At 39.2% G+C, this 21,719-nt stretch overlaps 1 protein-coding gene and 1 non-coding gene across 3 annotated transcripts in view; one reads left to right on the forward strand and one right to left on the reverse strand.

The window, feature by feature from the left end:
• The window catches only part of MFSD14B (major facilitator superfamily domain containing 14B), a 74,476-nt gene that overhangs the window by 24,658 nt on the left and 28,099 nt on the right, over window positions 1-21,719 (forward strand). Inside the window, exons 2-3 of one of the 2 annotated variants that reach the window (XM_045468976.1) lie at window positions 4,393-4,488; window positions 18,277-18,339. In XM_045468976.1, coding sequence (XP_045324932.1) covers window positions 4,393-4,488; window positions 18,277-18,339 — 159 coding nt within the window. The remainder of the gene's footprint in view (window positions 1-4,392; window positions 4,489-18,276; window positions 18,340-21,719) is intronic. The other variant, XM_045468977.1, reaches the window with a different exon arrangement.
• Window positions 14,373-14,501, reverse strand: LOC123593908. The gene has a single exon (XR_006710593.1). It is a non-coding gene; the product is annotated as a small nucleolar RNA SNORA64/SNORA10 family (small nucleolar RNA).

A 21,719-nucleotide genomic window follows, 5' to 3' on the forward strand; every position in this document is an offset into this window, starting at 1 on the left:
AATAGACTACCTTTTGATGGCAGAGGCAGCACAGTCACATTGCAAAAAATGATGTGTACAGGGAGGAGAGGAATTTGCAGCTCACTTTTTGCTGAGGTATATACCTATTTCCACAGGTATAATAGGATGACATAAGTGTGGTACCAAGAAAGATTTGGAAAAGGCAGGGAAGAGAAATCAAGATAGGGTTAAGAGGCCATTGCAGTCATTTGCAGGAAAGATGGTAATACCAGTGTATAAAGACATCACCATATGCTCGTCATCTAAACATCTCCGTGTTCCATACTGATGTATAAAGGGGCAATGGAGAGGGTAGACATTGAACTGATCCAGGGAGACTGCACTAGATCAGGCTCAACTGGATACAGGCAGTTAAGTTTTGTTAAAATCTTTCTGATTCGCTCATACAATTTAAGGAAGAAACTTCTGATACGTTTTTCATCAGCATACTGACCACCAAGAGCTTAGGAAGAATTGGAAGGAAGGCAGTTTTATTTTTGTCACCTTCTTCTATCCAGTTGCCCACACTTAGTTCCCACCATACCGAGGCCTGCCTGTTACCCTCCCTTTCTCTGATGTATCACTGGTATTGACTAAGGGATGAATGATAGTTCAATTAATTTATGTAGAAGTGAGAATAAGAAAGTGTTGGCATTTTAGAAGAGGTGTTTGTTAAACAATTTCTAATTGATACATCTAAACATACAATATATAAACAAAAAGGTAGGTTGTCTGTTTTTTTGCAAGTCGTTAAAATAGCATAATATCCTGAAGATACAGCACACAGATTAAGGTGTAGATCTGTCTTTATGTTTAGTCAGCATTGCAGCCACATGGATCTCTATCCCAGTGGTCTCCACAAATAGAGCTCCATTGCTTGTGAAATCACCAAACCACAGAAACTGCCAACAAGAAACAGGGTTGCCTTCCTATGTTTCTTAGGAAACCGTTTCCACTGTTTTCAGAGTTTTTTGAGATTCTTGTATGTGTGATGCTTAATGATTAAAATGAATGATTCAAAAGGAATGTTTGGGCTATCTGTTGACAGACTCACCCACTGGAAGCAATTGCTTTGTAGTGTTGGGTGGTGACTATCAGAATTTTCACCGAAATAATTAGAAATTATTGGGAAATACCGTCTAATTTACTTCTTTAAAATTTATTTTTGCCACCAGTTCCACATTTTTTCTATAAATTTTAAAACAGATTCCAAACATACTCACGTTTCACAAACATACACATTAGTATGTATCTCTAAGAAAGAAAGATCTTTTAAAAACATGCCTTACTTCAATTCCATTATTACAAGGAGTATAATTCTTTATTGTCAGCTAATACTCAGTCTGTTTTCGAATTTCCATGATTGTCTCAGAATTGTCTTTTTTCCAGCTAGTTTGAGTCAAAACCCAAAGCCCCACATATTGCTTTTGGTTAATATTTCTGAAATTTCTTTCAATCTATGTACTAACATAGTTCTCCCTCCTTTTTCTTTTTTTCTTGCCCATACCATTTCCTTGTTGAAGAAACTGGGTCATCTGTTTCAAAACTTTTTCTGCATTTTGGGTTTTGCTGTTTATTATTTATTTTTATTTTTTTAATGTTTATTTTTGAGATAGAAAGAGCACGAGTGGGGGAGGGACAGAAAGGGGGAACTTGGGGGGGGGGGGGCACAGCATCCGAAGCAGGCTCCGAGCTGTCAACAAGGAGCCCGATGTGGGGCTCAAACTCACCAACTGCAAGATCATGACCTGAGCCGAAGCGGAGGCTTAACTGACTGAGCCACCTAGGCACCCCGGGTTTTGCTGTTTAAAAGATCAGAGAAGAAATCCTTCTTCCCTCTCATGTATGTTGTGGAGTGCTTACTACTTACTGTAGTGGGGTGAGAGGAAGGCTATTTGGGATACATCCTTCATAGCATTTAAATTACCATTCCATGGGAGGTAGATAAAAATGAATCCTACCGTTTGTTGGAATACTCTGGAAAACAAGAGCATAACAAGGGGATAGAAAGGTGGGAGACCTTGTTGGACCAGTGGGATGGGGGACTGAAGGCCCTGGAGCAGAGGAGTTCCCAGGATCTGATTTACCTTTGAATGGATCCCTGGCTGCTGTGCAGTGGGTGAGGGAACAGGGTTGGAAAGCTACTCTGTAATCTGTGCTAGAGGTGGTGGAATTAGATGGAGGACTGTGTGGGTAGAGCCAAGGGTAATGGCAAGGTTTCTGTCTCCAGCAGCAGGAATAGAGTCTCAGAGACTCTCTCAGTCTCTCAGTCACAGAGAGTCTCAGAAGGCTTAGCCACAGGTAGAGGCTGAACAGTTGCTTCCATTTCCATTCATTCTTCTGTTCGTAAAGGACAGTTGCAAAATAGTGCTTTTTGATGGTTATGTTCAAGGCCTTTTGGTTTTGGGGGAGGAGGAAATACTTTTTCTTTTAAACTTTGTAAAATGTTTTCTGTTTTTGCAAATGTCTTATTTAATGACATTTAAAAGTACTTACTTTTGGACATTGAAAAAAAATTGAGAAATTTACAAGTGTGAATTTTTTTTTAATGTTTATTTTTGAGAGAGAGAACAAGAGCGGGAGCTGGGCAGAGAGAGGGTGACAGAGGATCCGTAGCAGGCTCTGCGCTGACAACACAGAGCCTGATGCGGGGCTCAATCCCATGAACCATGAGATCATGACCTGAGCCAAAATCAAGAGTGAGGCTGAGTAGGGGCGCCTGGGTGGCGCAGTCGGTTAAGCGTCAACTTCAGCCAGGTCACGATCTCGCGGTCCGTGAGTTCGAGCCCCGCGTCGGGCTCTGGGCTGATGGCTCAGAGCCTGGAGCCTGTTTCCGATTCTGTGTCTCCCTCTCTCTCTGCCCCTCCCCCGTTCATGCTCTGTCTCTCTCTGTCCCAAAAATAAATGTTGAAAAAAAAAAATTAAAAAAAAAAAAAAAAGAGTGAGGCTGAGCCACTGAGGCGCCCGTAAGTTTGAATTTTTAATAACAATTGTTCTTGGCTCTGAAAATTTCCAAAACTCCAAAAACATTGAAATTCTATTCCCTTCGTCTAAATTTAGCAGTTAACATTTTGTAACATTTGCTTTAGGAAGTATGTATGTACCATTTTTTTGTTTGTTTGGCCAAGCCATTTGATAATAAGGTGTGGACATCAAGAACCACCCATATTATTATCTAATATGTAGTCCAAATTCACATTTTATTCTTTTGTTCTCTTTTCATCCAGGATCCAGTCCAGGATCCCACATTTGGTTGTTGCAGCTCTTACCTCCTTCAATGTGTATGAATCTCCCTGCCTTTATTTTTTGTCTTTTATGACATTGACTTTTTTTTTTTTTTTTTTTTTAGTTTCTTTTGAGAGAGAGTGCACGCACACGCATGCACACATGAGCCAGTGGGGGAGGGGCAGGGAGAAGAGGGAGGAGAGAAAATCCCAAGCAGGCTCCGTGCTATCAGTGCAATGCCCGATGTGGGCTCAGTCTCATGAACCCAGAGATCACAACTTGAGCTGAAATCAAGAGTTGGATGCTTAACCAACTGAGCCACCCAGGTGGCCCATTGACATGGACATTTTGTCTTATATAATGTTGTCTTATATAATGTCCCACGATCTGGATTTGTCTGATCATTTCCTTATGATTAGATTGCATTTAAACCATGTGGATATACTTTTACCTTTTAAAGAATTAAAGATATAAACATAGGAATAGTGTGGATTTTATAGAGTCTTTTGCAAGCATCACTTCTAGTTACTACCAAACAGTAGCAAGGCACCTAATCTTCTAGTGAGGATGTCACAAAGCCAAAGAACATTAAATTGAAGAGAATTTAGATTTGGTCTGCAGAAGTCACAAACTGCAGAAAATTAGGAAAACAGACACAGTCTTAAAACGCAATAGACACCGAAAGCTGGATTTTGACACTGTGGTATGGGCTGTGTTTTCCTTATTGTTCTTCCTCTGCCCGCCATCATTTAAATCACCTGTGCTGCCCTGGAAACTCTTGAGTAAGAGACCCACGTACCCACATGTCATTACATAGCTAGGGAAACTTTAGGTTAGAGCAGCCACGTTGCGGAGGAACATGTAATTAGTACGAGACAGAATAGTCAGGTCCTGGAACCTCAGTCTCTTAAAGCCCCAATTGGTTCTCAGCCAGAACTCAGTTATTTGCATTGATGAGACAAGTAAAAACTTTTTAACCTTGGCATCTTCTGTGATGAGGCAAGATGAAGGAATCAGGCATACCGCAGAATGAAGTTTTATCTTACACAATATAGGTAGGTTTTAAGTTTATTTTGTGTAGCACTTTTTTTGTGTTAGATACTATTAGGGTAATGGATTTCTTACATATGTTTACTAGTTTTCATAATAACTTTCTTCCTTTTTTAGCTACAGGGCTTTGGCCGACCAAGTGTATACCATGCTGCTATTGTCATCTTCCTAGAATTCTTTGCGTGGGGCTTGTTGACAACTCCAATGTTAACTGTAAGTACTGCTGAACAAGTTGGTTTTTTTGAAAGCAAAAGAGAGGTTCTTAAGCACATATCCTCAGGGTTGTATGTCTAGCTATGTGTTTGAGAGTAGATTTGACAATGATTTAAGACTGCTTATTCCGCTGGGTTGTTTCCACTGTGTAGACTGTGAACTACCTGCAACAAAACACCTGGGCTACTCATTAAATATTGTTAAGTAACAAGGCATTCCCGCTGAACCAGAATCTTGGAAGTGCTGTGAGTGAACTATCTGCATTTAGGCAGATCATTAAGCTGCACTAGAGGAACTTATCACAAAACTTTGCCAAAGTTTATAACTGACTTTGGATGTAATGGCCTTTGACTAAGAACATAGTAAATAGATTGGTGAGTACCTTGTAACACAAGTGGTAATTGTAAGAATGTACAGATTTTCATTTTTGGTAGCTAGCTTACCTATTGCCATTTCTTTGCAGAGGCTGCATTCAATTTCTTAGCAATAACCTGGATATTTGATGTATAGTGTGGATAGAGGGAAGGGAGATGCTAAAGAAAACGTGGCATGTAGATTTTAGGTGCTTTATCGCTAATAATTCTAATAAATACATTTTAAAATTGAAAAAAGGATATTTTAAAATTGGCCTTAAATTTCATTTGTCTTAAATTGTTCTTTTTTTTTTTTTTTTTAATTTTTTTTTTTCAACGTTTATTTATTTTTGGGACAGAGAGAGACAGAGCATGAACGGGGGAGGGGCAGAGAGAGAGGGAGACACAGAATCGGAAACAGGCTCCAGGCTCTGAGCCATCGCCCAGAGCCCGCCGCGGGGCTCTAACTCACGGACCGCGAGATCGTGACCTGGCTGAAGTCGGACGCTTAACCGACTGCACCACCCAGGCGCCCCTTAAATTGTTCTTTAGAACTCATTGGTGGTTAACTCTTCCCAGTTAACATTTTGCCTTAACCAAAGAATCCCTTTGTATATAGGTAAACTTTGTTCCCAAAATAGGTTTGGCAAATAGCTAACTTTAGAGGGTGGCTGTTAGCCTTATGTAGGACTTTGCTGTGTGGTTTTTAAATTTTTAATTCTTTTGGTGCATTAAAATAAAATTTGATTAATTAAAATTACTACTTGGATGGAACAGTCGACTTCAAAGATTGCCTGTTTTTAAACTTGTTTTATTCTGTCTTGTTGCACTGCCTTTTCCTTCCTAATGCTTTATTACAGAAGGTAATGGTTATTAGTTAATGGGGGTCCCCCATTTTAAGTTTCATGAGCCTGCTGTGTTCATCATTGGGCTGCCTTTGACACGGTGCTTAGTAGATGTTTTCTTTGAATAATAAATATATGCATTGTAGGCACACATGTGTGTCCTCAAGGGATTGTTTCTTTGAGACCTGTTTTTAGTGTGAATATAGACATGCCAGGCCACTCATTTTAAGGAATTATGTTATTTAAAAAAATTTTTTTTTTCAATGTTTATTTTTGAGATACAGAGAAAGAAAGAATGTGTGCAGGGGCAGAGAGAGAGAGAGAGAGACACAGAATCTGAAGCAGGCCCAGGCTCTGAGCTGTCAGCACAGAGCCTGACATGAGGCTCGAACCCACGAGCCATGAGATCATGGCCTGAGCCGAAGTTGGATGCTCAACCGACTGCGCCGCCCAGGTGCCCCTGAACTATGTTATGTTTGGTCCTAGCTCTCTGACTGCCTGTCCCCCTCAGCTTCTTTGTTAAGAGTTTTAAAAAGTATTTTTCTGATGCAGCCAGAAATCTGTAGTGGTTCAGCAGGTTTCTCAATATAGAGTTAATCCTATAATCTTTCTCTAATAAGACTTCAGAGTGAAATGAAGAATACTTGGGATACTTTTGAGGCCTTGTTAGGAATTCTAAAACCACCTTCCAGACAGTTCAAATCCTTGGGAACCTTTTTGGCCCTACAACAGATTGTCAGATCTGTTTTAATTTCAATTAATTATTTTATTTATTATTTTTAATGTTTGTTTATTTTTGAGAGAGAGAGAGATCATGAGCAGGGGAGGGGCAGAGAGAGAGGGAGACAGGATCCGAAGTGGGCTCTGTGCTGACATGCTGACAGCAGACAGCCTAATGTGGTGTTCAGACTCATGAACCATGAGATCATGACCTGAGCTGAAGTCAGACGCTTAGCCAGCTGAGCCACCCAGCCACCCCTAGTTAGTTAATTTTATTTTATTTATTTTTTATTTATTTTTTTTTTTTAATTTTTTTTTTCAACGTCTATCCATCTTTGGGACAGAGAGAGACAGAGCATGAACGGGGGAGGGGCAGAGAGAGAGAGAGGGAGACACAGAATCGGAAACAGGCTCCGGGCTCTGAGCCATCATGAGCCATCAGCCCAGAGCCCGACGCGGGGCTCGAACTCACGGACCGTGAGATCGTGACCTGGCTGAAGTCGGACGCTTAACCGACTGCGCCACCCAGGCGCCCCTAGTTAATTTTAATGTATCCCAAAGACTGATGTGCTTTTCTTCTTACTGCCCAATGCAGATAATTTTCCTGGTGGTTCTTTGTCCTTGTTAGACCTTGGAATGCAGCCTTCAAAGCCAGCTAAAATGCTGCTTTATCACCTCTTTCCAGTTTCGAGCCAGTTTTGGTGCTTGCAAAGATTTGGTTAAAATAAACATTTATGTGTGTGGAATAGAGAGTTGCTAGCATCACTCTGACACACTTCATAGAAGTGTTGCTGAGTTAGTAGATGGGTTCATTCTCTTTTTCTGAGCTCTTGGAGTCACGTAAGGCTAAATGTCCTTTACTGTCCTGTCTTCCCCGGCCTTTACACCATAGTTTGCTACATCTGTTTTTGTTCTGATGTTGCGGGGCTGGTTCCCTCTTCCTTTTGGGGGAAAAAAGATTTTTTTTTCCTCTGGCATTTCACTCCACTTTCTGCCTTTTCTAGTTGGACAGAGAACTGATAATGTTAGGTTGTTTGATGAGGAAGGAACAAAATTAGGGTTTATTTCATCACAGCAGTTTGTTTATCATCTTTATGTTGGGTTCACTGTTGTCAGGTAACTAGTTCTTGGCATCTTGCATCTGTCACCCACCATGATGTAACTGTTAGGATGACGGTTCATGTGTGGGTTCCATTCTAAAAAAAGTGTTTTTTTTTTTTAACATTATCCTTTTTTGAGAGACAGAGCTTGAGCAGGGGAGGGGCAGAGAGAGAGGGAGACACAGAATCCGAAGCAGGCTCCAGGCTCTGAGCTGTCAGCACAGAGCCTGACGCAGGGCTTGAACCCACGGACCGCAAGATCATGACCTGAGCCGAAGTCAGACGCTTAACCAACTGAGCCACCCAGGCACCCCTAGGGTTGGTTCTATTCTATAACTAGTGGACAGCACTCTGTCCTGTTTCCGTTGGGCGAGAAGTCATCTGAGGGAAGGATTTGGAGATAGAGAACAGAAGTCGTCTGAGGGAACGATTTGGAGATACAGAACAGTACCTACATACTAATATTTTGTCCAATCTGATTGTTTGCATTTTAGCACCAGTAGGAGCCCTCTGTCTGAAGTAGTAGAGAACAATTTACTCTTTCTTAGTCATTTTCTATGTGAGATTTGTTGCCTGTCACTTGTAGCCATGTCCTAGAGTACAACCGTAGTTTATTAAATACCGTCAGAAAGTTCTCAGCCCCTAATACACTGAAGCAGATTTGTGAAGTTGACCTCACACATTGGCTTAACCTTCTAGTAGCAGTAGTTTGTACGTAAAAATGACTCTTTACGTCCCTGACTTACACTCTACCCTCTATTCAAAACGTGCATCCTCTTGGAGGGCCTAATCTCATTTTATTGCAAATAAAGTTATCTGATTAAACTAACATAAACATCTTCAGACATACTTAAATAGAGCACTATTTCAATAAAGATACACTTAATACTCGTCCCTGTGAGTGGAAAATTCTATTCTTGGAATTTGCAGATTTTCTTTTGCAAGCTAGAGATTCAAGAATACAGTATTCCCCCACACCATCCTCTCCATATGGTGATCTAATAATCAGAGAATGCCCTTTAAACACTTTGCTGCCACTTTCGGTTTCCTGTCCTTACTGTCAAAATATGTGCTCATTTATTCAACAAACCATATATTCTGTCTTGTCTCCCCCTTATTTCCTCTTCAGTCCAGCCCTTCTTTTCCTTCACTTAATCATTTCCTTTTGGGAACTGAGGTGGATAAAATGGGATGGGACTGTTGGGGCATTTGGAGCATAGTACACGGTGCTTTGCTCTCCACGTAAAAGGAAGTCAAGTTCTAGCTTTAGTCACACGGAGACTGTCTTGCTTCCTGGAATCTGGGGGTTCAGGTCCATCTTATAGTTTTGATAGTTTTCTAATGGTTTTTTGACCAAGTACCCAGAATTTTCCCTCTTTGTGCCTTATAATTATTAAAATGAGATAAGTGGCATTCAGTAAAAGTGTTTATATGATCACAATGTGTTAAATCTCTCTTTTCTCTTGCACAGCTGGGCGTTGTGATATAATGAGACTTAACTAAGCAGATGTACTGACTTTTGCTTGGCGTTTATTTCTCTCCTGTGTGCTCTGGGTGTATGTTATAGTCTGTTTATATCAGTAAACTTTTGAATGCTTAAAAAAAAAGCAGTGCTGATTTCCAACTTTGGTACAATTATAAGAAGAGTTGACATGGAAGTATAACAGTTGGTAGGTCTCCTTTCTTAAAATTTGATACATAAAACATGCTGATTTTTTTCATAGGTTTTTTAGCACTTATATCATTACGTTGCCTTCTGGCATCCATTTTATCTGATGGGAAGTCAGCTCTTCCTAAGTATTGTTGTTTCCTCCGTCAGGGTCTGTAAAGTATGGCCTACAGGCCTAACCTGGCTTACTGCCTGTTTCTATGTGATCTGTGTGCTAAGAATGGTTTTTACTTCTTTTTTTTTTTTTTTTTTTTTTGAGAGCAAGAGTGAGCATGAGCAGGGAACAGGAGAGGGAGAATCTAATTTTTTTTTTAATGTTTATTTTTGAGAGAGAGAGAGAGAGACAGCATGAGTGGGGCAGGAGCAGAGAGAGAGAGGGAGACACAGAATCCGAAGCAGGCTCCAGGCTCCAAGCTGTCAGCACAGAGCCCGACGTGGGGCTCGAACCCATGAACCATGAGATCATGACCTGAGCTGAAGTCAGACGCTCAACCGACTAAGCCACCCAGGTGCCCCTGGGGAGAGGGAGAATCTTAAGCAGACTCAGGGCAGAGCCCGACATAGGGCCTCATCTCAGAACTGTAAGATGACCTGAGCTGAAATCTAGAGTTGGATGATGTTTTATCAACAGAGCCACCCAGGTGCCCCAATTTTTACATTTTTAAATGTAAAATGTAAACATTTGGAAACAGTTGAGAGAAGATATGAAATTGATATGAAATTCAGGTAGAAGTATTCATAAATAAAAATTTGTTGGACCTCAGTAGTGCCCATTGAATGTGGCTGCTTTGGTGCTGCAGTGGCAGAGTTGCAACACAGACCATGTACCCTGAAATATTTCCTGTGTACTATATGTCCCTTTACAGAATAATTTATCAGTCCCTGCTGTATGTGGTGAATTCATTTTCATTTTTTTTTCTTTTCTCTGCCTAGAGATTTTTCTCTTTGTCTTTTAATAGTTTGTGCATTAAGGTGTCTAAGTGTGGATCTCTTTGTGTTACTTGTACTTGGGGTTTATTTAGCTGATAGGGTCTATAAATTAATATTTTTAATCAAACTTGGGAGGTTTTTGGCCATTATTTCTTCAAGTATTGTTGTTGCCTCCTCTGTCCTTTTGTTTGGGGACTTTTATCACACACTTTTATGCTAAGAATGTCACACAGGTCTCTGAAGCAGTGTTCAGGGTTTATCTTTTTTTCTTCCAAAAGTGACTGTCAGACTTTTGACACGATGGTATAAGGAGGTCAGCAGATTCTCTTCTAATAAAATCGGACAGAGCAGTCAAACAGACATTTCAGTGCTCTGGAATTCAAACACATACAACAAACCGAGAAGCATTGATTCATTCAATTACTGAACTTTAGGCAAAAACAGTGAGTTTGCAGTTCTGAGCTGCATCCTTTTGCTAAAATGTTCTCTCTCTCTCTCTCTCTCTCTCTCTGCCTCTCTGCCCCTCCCCCTCGTGCGCTCTCTCTCTCTCAAAATAAATAAATAAACTTTAAAAAAGAAGAAGAAGAAGAAAGTACAAAGAGGTAAAAAGAAAATCCAGCTGAGTAAAGAGAACAGTTAAAGAAACAGTGAACAATAGTGTCGAATACTGAGAGGCGAAGAAATAAATGAAGTGAGCAATTGTCACTGTGAATATAACCACTCCTGAGTCCTGTGAATCCTTTTATCAGATCACTGAAATCTGTTCGGTTGATGAACATTTGGGTTTCCAGTCTTTGCCTCTTACATATATTGCTGTCGTGATGTTTCTTGTAAAAGTCTTTTGATGATTGTGTATACACATTTCTTGTAACATATGCTTAAGAGTAAAATTGCGGGGTTTCATTCAACTTCAGCCAAAAGTTTTCCAGAGTAATTTTACTGATTTACCCTGCAGCCAGCCAGGCTTTAGTTTATGCGGTTCAGATTATTAATTTTTCCCCTTAAGGTTAGTGCTTTCTTAAAGTCTTGTTTAAGAAACCTTCTTCCCCAAAGTTTTATTGGTTTCTTTTTCACACATAGATCTGCCATCCATCTAGAAATAAGTCACTGCGTTTTGTAGGGGTCCTTTTTATAGATTCCTTTTGATTCCATATGAATAATGCATAGTTGAACCAGCATCATTTATTGAAAAACATCTCCCTCTCCCCACTGTGTCAACTTTGTCATAAACCAGTCAACTAAATACATATGGATTTGTTTCTGAGTTTTATATTCTATTTATATATCTTACTCTATTGTCCTGTGTCAGTACCAGGCTGTGTTGATTTCTGTAGCAATATCTTGCTATCTTTTGTAACTTCTGTAGCTTGGTTCTTCTTCCTCAAGATTGCCTTGGCTATTGTAGGCCTTTTATATATCTGTATACATTTTATAATCAGCTCTTCAGTATTCACACAGTAACTTGATGGGAATTTTGATTGAGTACATTGAGGTTGGATTAATTGGAGAACTGATCTTTATAATATTGAGTCTTCTACATGGTATATCATCTTTATATCTAGTCTTTAAAATTTGAGTAATATTTTCTCTTAGTGAAGAGATTTTTCACCTGATTTATTCCTAGGTATTTGATGGTTTTTATAAATGGTACAGTTTTAGGGGCACCTGGCTGGCTCAGTCAGTTGAATGTCCCACTTCAGCTCAGGTCATGATCTCACAGCTCGTCAGTTTGAGCCCACATCAGGCTCTGTGCTGACAGCTCAGAGCCTGGAGCCTGCTTCGGATTCTGTGTCTCCCTCTCTCTCAGCCCCTCCCCTGCTTGTGCTCTGTCTCTGTCTCAAAAATAAGTAACATTAAAATAAATTTAAAAACAATAAATAAATGGTATAGTTTTAAAGGTTTAATTTTCTATTATGTTGGTATATAAAACAATTTGTTTTTGTTTTCACCTTGTGTCTAGTAATTTTGCTAAATTCACTCATCAATCCTAAGTGTTTATCTGTAGATTTTTATATACATATTCACATATTTTGTGAATAGTGACAGTTAACTCCTTCCAGTCCTTTTTTTTTTTCTTTCTTTCTTTCTTATTGCCTTACTGTGACATCCAGTACAGTGTTGAATAGAAGCAGTCGTAGTAGTGGACGTCCTTACCTCCTAGATGCTCTTTGGTGGAAAGTGATCTAAAATTTACCATTAAATGTGATATTTGCTGTAGATTTGTTTTTGTAGATAGTCTTTATCAGAGAAAGGAAGTTCACCTCTGTTCTGATTTTGCTTAGAGTTGTTACCCTGAATGGGTGTTAAATTTTAACAAATGAACTTTCTGCGTATAACCGGATAATAATTAGATTTTCCCCCTTATTTGGATATTGTGGTTAGTTATATTGATTTTTGAATATTAGGCTACCCTTGCATAAATCCCACTCAGTTTTGATATAAATTTATTTTATAACTGGAAGCTTCATCCATTTCACCCTTCGTCCCCTGCCTCTGGCAACTACCAGTCTGTTCTCTGTATCTATAAACTTGTTTGTTTTGTTTGCTTCCACATAAAAGTGAGATCAATTGATATTTGTCTTTCACTTATTTCTCTTAGCAAAATGCCCTCAGGGTCCATTGATGTTGTCTCAAATGGCAAAATTTCCTTCCTTTTTTTATTTTTATTTTTTTAACGTTGAGTTTGAGAGAGAGACAGAGTGTGAGTGGGGGAGGGGCAGAGAGAGAGGGAGACACAGAACTCGAAGCAGGCTCCAGGCTCTGATCTGTCGGCATAGAGCCCAACGGGGGGTCTTGACCTCACGAGCTGTAAGATCATGACTTGAGCCGAAGTTGGGCATTCAACCGACTTAGCCACCCAGGCGCCCCTCCTTCCTTTTTTTAATGGCTGAGTAATATTCCCCTGTGTGTGTGTGACTTTTTTTATTTTTATTTTTAATTGAAATACAGTATAATATTATATTAGTTTCAGGTGTACAGCGTTGTGATTTGACAATTCTATACATTGCAAAATGCTCACCACCATGATAGTTACCATCTGTCACCATACAAAGTTATAGTCTTGCTAAGTTCCCTATATTGCACATCCCTGGGACTTCTTTATTTTATAACTGGCAAAGTAATGTTACATTGTGTATATATATACCACATCTTCTTTATCCATTCATATATTAATGGAAACTTAAATTGCTTCCATGTCTTAGCTATTATAAATAATGCTTCAGTCAACATAGGGGTGCATATATCTTTTTGAATTAGTGTTTTTGTTTTCTCTAGGTAAATACCCAGGAGTGGAATTACTGGTTCATATGGTAATTCTGTTTTTAATTTTTGAGGATCCTCCATACCCTTTTCCATAGTGGCTCCACAAATTTACAGTCCCACCAACAGTGCATGAAGGTTTCCTTTTTCTCCACATCCTTACCAACACTTGTTATTTCTTGGCTTTTTGATACTAGCCATTCATCTTACAGGTCTGAGATGGTATCTCATTGTGCTTTTGATTTGCGGTTCCCAGTGATTAGTGATGTTCATGTGTCCATTGGCCATTTTTGTGTCTTCACTGGAAAAAATGTCTCTTCAGGTTTTCTGCCCATTTTAATTGGATTATTTGTGGATTTGGGTTTTTTTGTTTTGTTTTTTGTTTTTTGGTATTGAGTTGTGTAAGTTCTTTCAATAATTTGAGTATTAACATACCCTTACTGATAGGTCTTTTGCAGCTACTTCTCACATTCCTTATTATCTTGTCATTACTTGTGGTTTCCTTCACTGTGCAAAAGCTTTTTATTTTGGTGTGGTTCCAGTAGTTTAAGAATTATCATTTCTAATCTTTTCAAAGGAGTTATTTTTGGTTTTGTTGATTTTCATTATTGAATGTTTAGATTTCATTTCATTGATTTCTGTTTGTTTATTACCTTATTTCATTATTTCTTTGGGTTGGATTTGCTGTTCTTTTTCTAGATTATTTTATTTTATTTTACTTATTTTTTTAACAAGTTTTAATTCACTTTATTTTTTTGTACAAAACTATGTGGTGGCCACAGCTGGAGCCTGGGTCCTCTGCACAGAGACTCTGGTGTGGGACTTTACAAGATGGTCAGTGAATTCCTGATAGGGAGACTTGGTGAACACAGTCTCTTTTCCAAAGGTCAAGGGTGAGATAGCTGTAGGTCTTGGAAATGACATCAAAAGTAGCCTTGGCTAGAAAGGGGAAGACTACAGGAGCAGGTTGGTGGATTCTGCTGACAACACCCCAGGTGCAGATAGAAACTGTTGCACTCCTAGGAACCGAGAGAGGCCACTTGGGGCCGGTCTATCATGCATTAGGAGGGCCTTCCTCTCTCTCTGAAAGTACGCCAGCCACACACTGAGTATGATAGGGCAGAGCTGAGAGAGGTTTCTAGGTTCTTTACATGGAAGCTTAGAACATTGATTTCAGCCTTTTGTTGCTTTTCAGTTTTAATGTATTTAAAACTTTAAATTGGTCTCTAAGCATTGACGTGCTTATACTCATGAGTTTAATGTGTTGTATCTTTATTACCATTTAGTTTCTTCTTTTTTTCTAATACTTCTTGTGACTTCTTTGACTCATGGATTGTTGGAAGTGTATTGTCTTAATTTCCAAACATTTGGGGACTTTTCTAGATTGTTGCATTATCAGAGAACATATTATGAATTATTTTAGTTCTTTTAAATTTGCTGGCGCTTGTTTTGTATCCTAGTATATGGCTAAGTCTTATAAGTTTTCCATATGGCCTGAAAAGAACAAGTATTCCCTAGAATAGTGTTCTCTATATGGTAAGTATGTTAATGTGTTCATTACGTTTGATATCTTTTATGTATTCACCGGGGTCTTTTGTCTACCTGTTCTGTCATCTTTCAAGAGAGATGTGTTTCTCTTCTACTTTTTGCGTTACTGTTTTGCAACTACATTCTGTATTTTTTAAGCACTGTAGTACATTGTAATATTTTATACAGTCCATATTTACCTTGATATTTATCCATTCTGATGCTCTTCCTTTTTCTGGATTTCTGTGCTTTCTCCCGTAATCAGTTCTTCACGATTTTTCTTGTTTTGCTTAGTCTGCATAGGTCCCTGTGCAGCACATTGTTTTTAATGTATGTAACATTTTCTTGACTGTCTTGGAGGACACTTGCGCTTACTCTAAAACTTTCTTCTGTTTCCTACCATAATTTGGTTACTTAGCAGTGAAGTGGATTATCTTTTCCTATTTGTGTTCTTTTTTGTGCCTTTCAGAGGTTTTCAGATTTTTGTTGAATGTTTTATATGCTTATATTTGCAGATGAGGGGATAGATCAGAGATTGTGGAAACAAATGTCATCTGGGGCTAGGCAGGTAATGTAAACGTCAAGTGGGATAAAAACATTACATTTGGAAGATAGGCTCCATCAACCGCAGTGGCCACTGTCTGCTTACTCAGCTAATCGGTGATGTGCCAATTCAAGCCCCATGTTTTGAAATCTTCGGTTTCCTGTGACATGCTAGAAAAATCATAGGGAGTATGGTGAAATTTCCTGAAATTTACACATTGACAACTACATCACTTTGAAAAACACAAATACAAATCACAAAGGGCATCGCTTTGCCAGTTTGCCACTGTGGCCTAGATTCCTCTGGTAGCTGGAGTATCGTTACCCAACCCGGGTGGAAAGCCCTATTCCTCAGAATTGAATGCAGGCATTGCTTATAGGAGCTCTTGATTTTTGACAATGTGGTTCAGAGATCCCTCTATTGTGATGAAGTGGTTTATTATTTGATTTTAAGGCTTTCTGCTACTCCTGGCAGCCGTTAAGAGGCCTTGGGCACTGTCTTGTTTAATCTCACCCATTCGGTTCTGCAGGTACTCTGTGTAGAAGTCTCAGTCCAGAGAACTTTCTTTCTGTGTTTTTTTAATTTATTTTTATTTTTTAAAATGTTATATTTGAGAGCAAGCGAGCAAGGGAGGGGTGGAGATGGAGGGCAGAGGATCCCAAGCAGGCTCCCCCTGATAGCACAGAGCCTGATGTGGGGCTCAAACTCACCAACTGTGAGGTCATGACCTGAGCCAAAACCAAGAGCAGATGCTTAACTGACTGAGCCACCCAGGCGCCCTCCCCGTTTTAAAAAATTTTACTTATTTTGAGAGAGAGCAAGCAGGGAAGGGGCAGAGAAAGGGAGAGAGAATCCCAAGCAGGCTCCACAATGTCAGCACAGAGCCCAATGTGGGGCTAGAACTCATGAACCATGAGATCATGACCTGAGCCAAAGTCAGAGGCTTAACCCACTGAGCCCCCCAGGCACCCGTGAACTATGCTTTTTTTTTTTAATTTTCTTTCTTTGTTTCTTTAATATAATTTATCGTCAAATTCACTTCCATACAACACCCAGTCTTCATCTCAACAAGTGCCTTCCTCAATGCCCATCACCTACTTTCCCTTCTTCCCCACCCCTCATTAACCCGCAGTTTGTTCTCTGTATTTAAGAGTCTCTTGTGGTTTGCCTCCCTCCCTCTCTGTTTGTAACTATTTTTTCCCCTCCCCCTCCCCCATGGTCTTCTGTTAAGTTTCTCAAGATCCACATACGAGTGAAAACATATGGTATCTGTCTTTCTCTCTATGACTTATTTCACTTAACATAATACCCTCCAGTTCCATCGATGTTGCTGCAAATGGCATGTTTTCATTCTTTCTCATTGCCAAGTAGTATTCCATTCTATATATAAGTCACATCTTCTTTATCCATTCATCAGTTGATGGACATTTAGGCTCTTTCCATAATTTGGCTATTGTTGAAAGTGCTGCTATAAACATTAGGATACATGTGCCCATGTGTATCAGCACTCCTGTATCCCTTGGGTAAATTCCTAGCAGTGCTCTTGCTGGGTCATAGGATAGTTCTATTTTTAATTTTTTGAGGGACCTCCACACTGTTTTCCAGAGCAGCTGCACCAGTTAGCACTCCCACCAGCAGTGCAAGAGGGTTCCTCACCAGCATCTCTAGTCTCCTGATTTGTTCATTTTAGCCACTCTGACCTGTGTGAGGTGGTATCTCAGTGTGGCTTTGATTTGTATTTCCCTGATGAGGAGTGACGTTGAGCATCGTTTCATATGTCTGTTGACCATCTGGATGTCTTCTTTGGAAAAGTGTCTATTCATGTCTTTTACTCATTTCTTCACTGGATTATTTGTTTTTCAGGTGTGGAGTTTGGTAAGTTCTTTATAGATTTTGGATACTAGCCCTTTATTCAATATGTCATTTGCAAATAGTCTTCTCCCATTCCGTCGGTTGCCTTTTAGTTTGTTGATTGTTTCCTTTGCAGTGCAGAACTTTTTATCTTGATGAAGTCCCAGTAGTTCATTTTTGCTTTTAATTTCCTTGCCTTTGGAGATGTGTCAAGCAAGAAATTGCTGCAGCTGAGGTCAAAGAGGTTGTTGCCTGTTTTCTGTAGAGTTTTGATGGTTTCTGTCAGAACTATCCTTTTTGATTCTTATATTGGGCACAGATATGGAGGTCAGTAGCTTTGAGAGCAAGATACCAGGAGCTTATTTTGTAACCTATTCAACTATGGATGTTTTTCCTCCTCCTCCAGATCTAACCTCCTCCCCCCCATCCCCCGACCTGATTTTTGGAAAACGTACTTTTTCAAAGATCTTTTTTTTCTACTTTCACATATTATTGTTCTTCAACTGTTTTAGGGTTTGTTGTCAGCCTTTTCCCGTCTGCTGTAATCATCCAGAAGTGCCTCACTATTCTTAGCTTCCCAGGAATACTGTAAATTTAGTCTTATATCAATGAAATTTTAGGTAGAAGTACAGAAAAACAGCTGTGTGTGTGTGTGTGTGTGTGTGTGTGTGTGTGTGTGTGTGTGTGTGTGTGTGATGCTTAAAATTGTTGGTGGTGAAAGATGTAGCCAGTTAACAATTTATGTTTGCCACAGAAGGTTTTGTAAGAAAAGCACCTGAGCACTGGGATGTAAGTTCTTGCCTTATTTAGATTTCTGCCTCATTATTTATTACATTTTCATATTTTTAGAATATTTTCCATATTTCACTGATACTTCAAATGTTTTTATTCCAAGGTTCGTCTTTTTTACATAACCTAACATTAACAGAGGCAAAAACCTTTCCCTTTAATTTGTTTTTGAATTTGTCTTGATGTTTGCTTTCTGTAGGTTCTACATGAAACATTTCCTCAACACACATTCCTCATGAATGGTCTCATTCAAGGTGTAAAGGTAAGAATGGTTTTTGTGTGGTTCACAAGGAACCAAAGGCAGGAATCCTTAGTAGTTTAACTCTGGAAGTTTAAATGGGATGTAGGGAAATAATCACTGTTTGTTCTGGAGACCTGAAGTGTGGGGAAATAGGTTCTGCTTACATAAATGGGTTGGGAAAAAGTTTAGGGCGGAAAGCCACCCCCATGGCACCTGAGGTTAGCTAGCAAGCTATTGTAATGGGATCACAAGTAATTTGTTCTATCACCTACAGGCAATTACTTTCCATCTGCTGTCAATGTACTATTGTACTTTGATCACAAACTCCACTTGCCCCCCCCCCCCCCAGACCCTTTACACAAGTTAGTGATTACTACTTGATTATTTTCTTCACATTCACCACATGTGTAAGACCTTGAGAGCTCAATCAGTACAGAGACAAAACTCCGGTTTGGACATTAGCCTCTCTCGTATTCATTTCTGCATCTGCTCTCTTGTTGGACAAGAGAAAACTCTAGACTCTTAGTCTGTGACACTAAAGCTAAACTTTTAACTGGATTATCAGTGTCAAAGTGAAATGCAATCCAAGTCCATAAGGCATTGAATGGTTTACTTGTAAAAGCACTTTATAAAGAGTTTAATTTTGTGAGCTTTTAGTTGCCCTGCCTGTCAACAGAATAAAATGGATAAATATTCTTGTCTTCTTTTGAGACAGATTCTGATACTGAGGAAGAAGGCAGCATCAACATTTAGTTGGCTGTATAGTCTTTTGTCAAGGCTGGTGTTCTAGTCACAACTGAGTTCTCAACCACTTCACCCTTAACACATTGTTTAAAAAATTTTTTTTTAAATTTTTATTCATTTTTGAGAGACAGACTGTGAGTGGGGGAGGGGCAGAGAGAGGGAGACACAGAATCTGAAGCAGGCTCCAGGCTCTGAGCTGTCAGCACAGAGCCCAACACAGGGCTCGAACCCATGAACTGTGAGATCATCTGAGCTGAAGTCAGATGCTTAACCGTCTGAAACCCCCGGGTGCCCTGACCCTCAATTCATTATTTAAATTTTAATGTGATATTTATCAGAAAAGCTTATAAATAAGAGGTTAAAGTATAATGTTATATTCTAGTCCCACTTCACAGTATAGTACACAGGTATAGTGTCTGATTCCTTCCCAGTTTAGATGGTACTGATCTGTGAACTGAGTAACACACTTAAAATTATGCCCTTATAATTTGCTGAATTTACATCTTTGAGCAGCATTATTTGTAATAAATACTGTTTATTCTTTGCCTATTTTCAAAAAGAATTTGAGAATGCTTACGATAATAACATACGTAAAATGGCGTCTTAAATAAAGGTTGAAGCAAGAAGTTTTCAGTCCTCATTGAGAAGAGGAGTGTTGTCAGGAACCTGGCATGTGGTGGCACCTGAGGGGTTCAGTTAGACCGTTGATTTCGGCCCAGGTCATGATCTCACAGTGTGTGAGCTTGAGCTCCATGGTGGGCTCTCCACTGACAGTGTGGAGCCTGCTCGGGATTCTCTCCCTTTCTCTCTGCCCCTCCCCTGCTTGTGCTCGCTTTCTCTCCCTCCCTCCCTCCCTCTCTCTCTCTCTGTAATAAGTAAACTTCAAAAAAAATCTTTAAAAAAAAAAACAAAGAAATCTGGCAAGTGGGCCTTTAAGCACCAGTTTTAGATTAGCATAGATCAAAAGAAAAATTAAATGAGAGAGAGCATTGATAAATATACAACATAAATTTATCCTTACAGCAGGTTCTTGGGGAAGTTCCTCTATAATCTATTGTCATGTGGACCAGCTACTAAAATGTGTTTTAGTCTGGTTCTGCAGAGTAAAATCAACTGGATGTATACTCTGAAGCCAAGCAGTATGCTGCACTTTGACCTAGAGACACTAACAGTGTTATTCTAAAAATATGTAAAATAAAAGGTATTTGGATTGATTCAGGGGCTTAGTCAAAGACTTATGCAACTTAGATAAATATTGAACTTGACCTTATTGAGCTTTACTGGAACTGTGTCAGGGATATGGATGTGACAGCACCTACATCAAAGTAGCTCAGATTGGATAGCTTAATGCGTGTGTAAGTACAGTGCAAGGAATGTGGCTTCAGATTGCTTCAGCTTTAAGTCCGTGTTCTGCACTTAGTACCTGTGATTTAGCTTCTCTGACCTCAGTTTCATTATTCATGAAATGAGAAAGATAAAAGGTCTAACAGGCTGATCATACAGATTAAATGAGCTGGTATATAAGCTGTTAGCACAATACCTCTGAGTGCCGAATAATAAATGTTGCAAAGAGAAATATGTAAAAACAAAAACTATTAGAAGGAAATCTTGATGACCATTTTCTTAACTATTTTTGGGAAAAGATTTCTTTTCTTAGAAAAAATATATAAAGGAAAAGATTGAGTCATTTACATCAGTATTTTAACTTTGGTAAGTCAAATCACCATCATAAAAATGAACAGACAAATGACAAAACGTTATTTGCAACATGTATAGTAGACGGAGGACCACATAGAAGTGCCTTCCAGGTAAAACCATAGGAAAGTTACTGATATCCCGGAAGGGCAAGGAGGGATGTAAGCTGCCAGTTTACAAAAGATGTCAGTGTAAAAATAAGATTATCACTAGTAAGCAGTGGATCCCAAATGGAATGAGATTATATTTTCACATAAGCATTGGTAGAAAAGTTTAAACTGACAATAACTAGTTCAGTTTGTGGTAAATGGGGTCCCCGTACATGACTGATGAGTTAAGTTGGTATAGCTTTCCTAGAAGGCAGTGTTTTAGTAACCTCACAATATTCACTAATTTTAAGAAAGGCTGTTCCATTTCTAGAAAATTGTTCTAATCAATAGAGTTATTCACAGATTCAGGTAAAGGGCTGTTTGTAATAGTAAACATGGAAACCATTAAAATGGCTTAAAATCAGAAGAATAAGTACTTTGCAGCACAGGCATATGATGTAATAGCACATAAAGAACACATTTCTGAAGACTACCATATAATGTGTGAGACAGAAAGGGTATAGAGCTACAGTGTGGTTTTGCTTTGGTTTTTACCAAAATACATGTGTATAAGCAGGGGGAAAACCTGATTAAAAAGGAGTCCCCTGAAGTTTGAAAGCATGTGAATGGATAATTTTTAGTTTTCTTCTTTATATTCTTTCTTTGTAGATTTTCTACAGTTAATTTATACTTTGTAAGTTTATAATCGTGATGCATGGGTGAGAAGGCTTATATCTGGGGTGACTACCAGTAAAGGATACAAGAGGAGGGGCACCTGAGTGGCTCAGTCGGTTAAGCGTCCAACTTGGGCTCAGGTCATGATCTCACCGTTCATGGGTTCCAGCCCCGTGTCGCAGTCTGTGCTGACAGCTC

This window comes from Leopardus geoffroyi, chromosome D4 (genome assembly GCF_018350155.1).
Source record: "Leopardus geoffroyi isolate Oge1 chromosome D4, O.geoffroyi_Oge1_pat1.0, whole genome shotgun sequence".
NCBI classification, from domain to species: Eukaryota; Metazoa; Chordata; class Mammalia; order Carnivora; family Felidae; genus Leopardus; species Leopardus geoffroyi.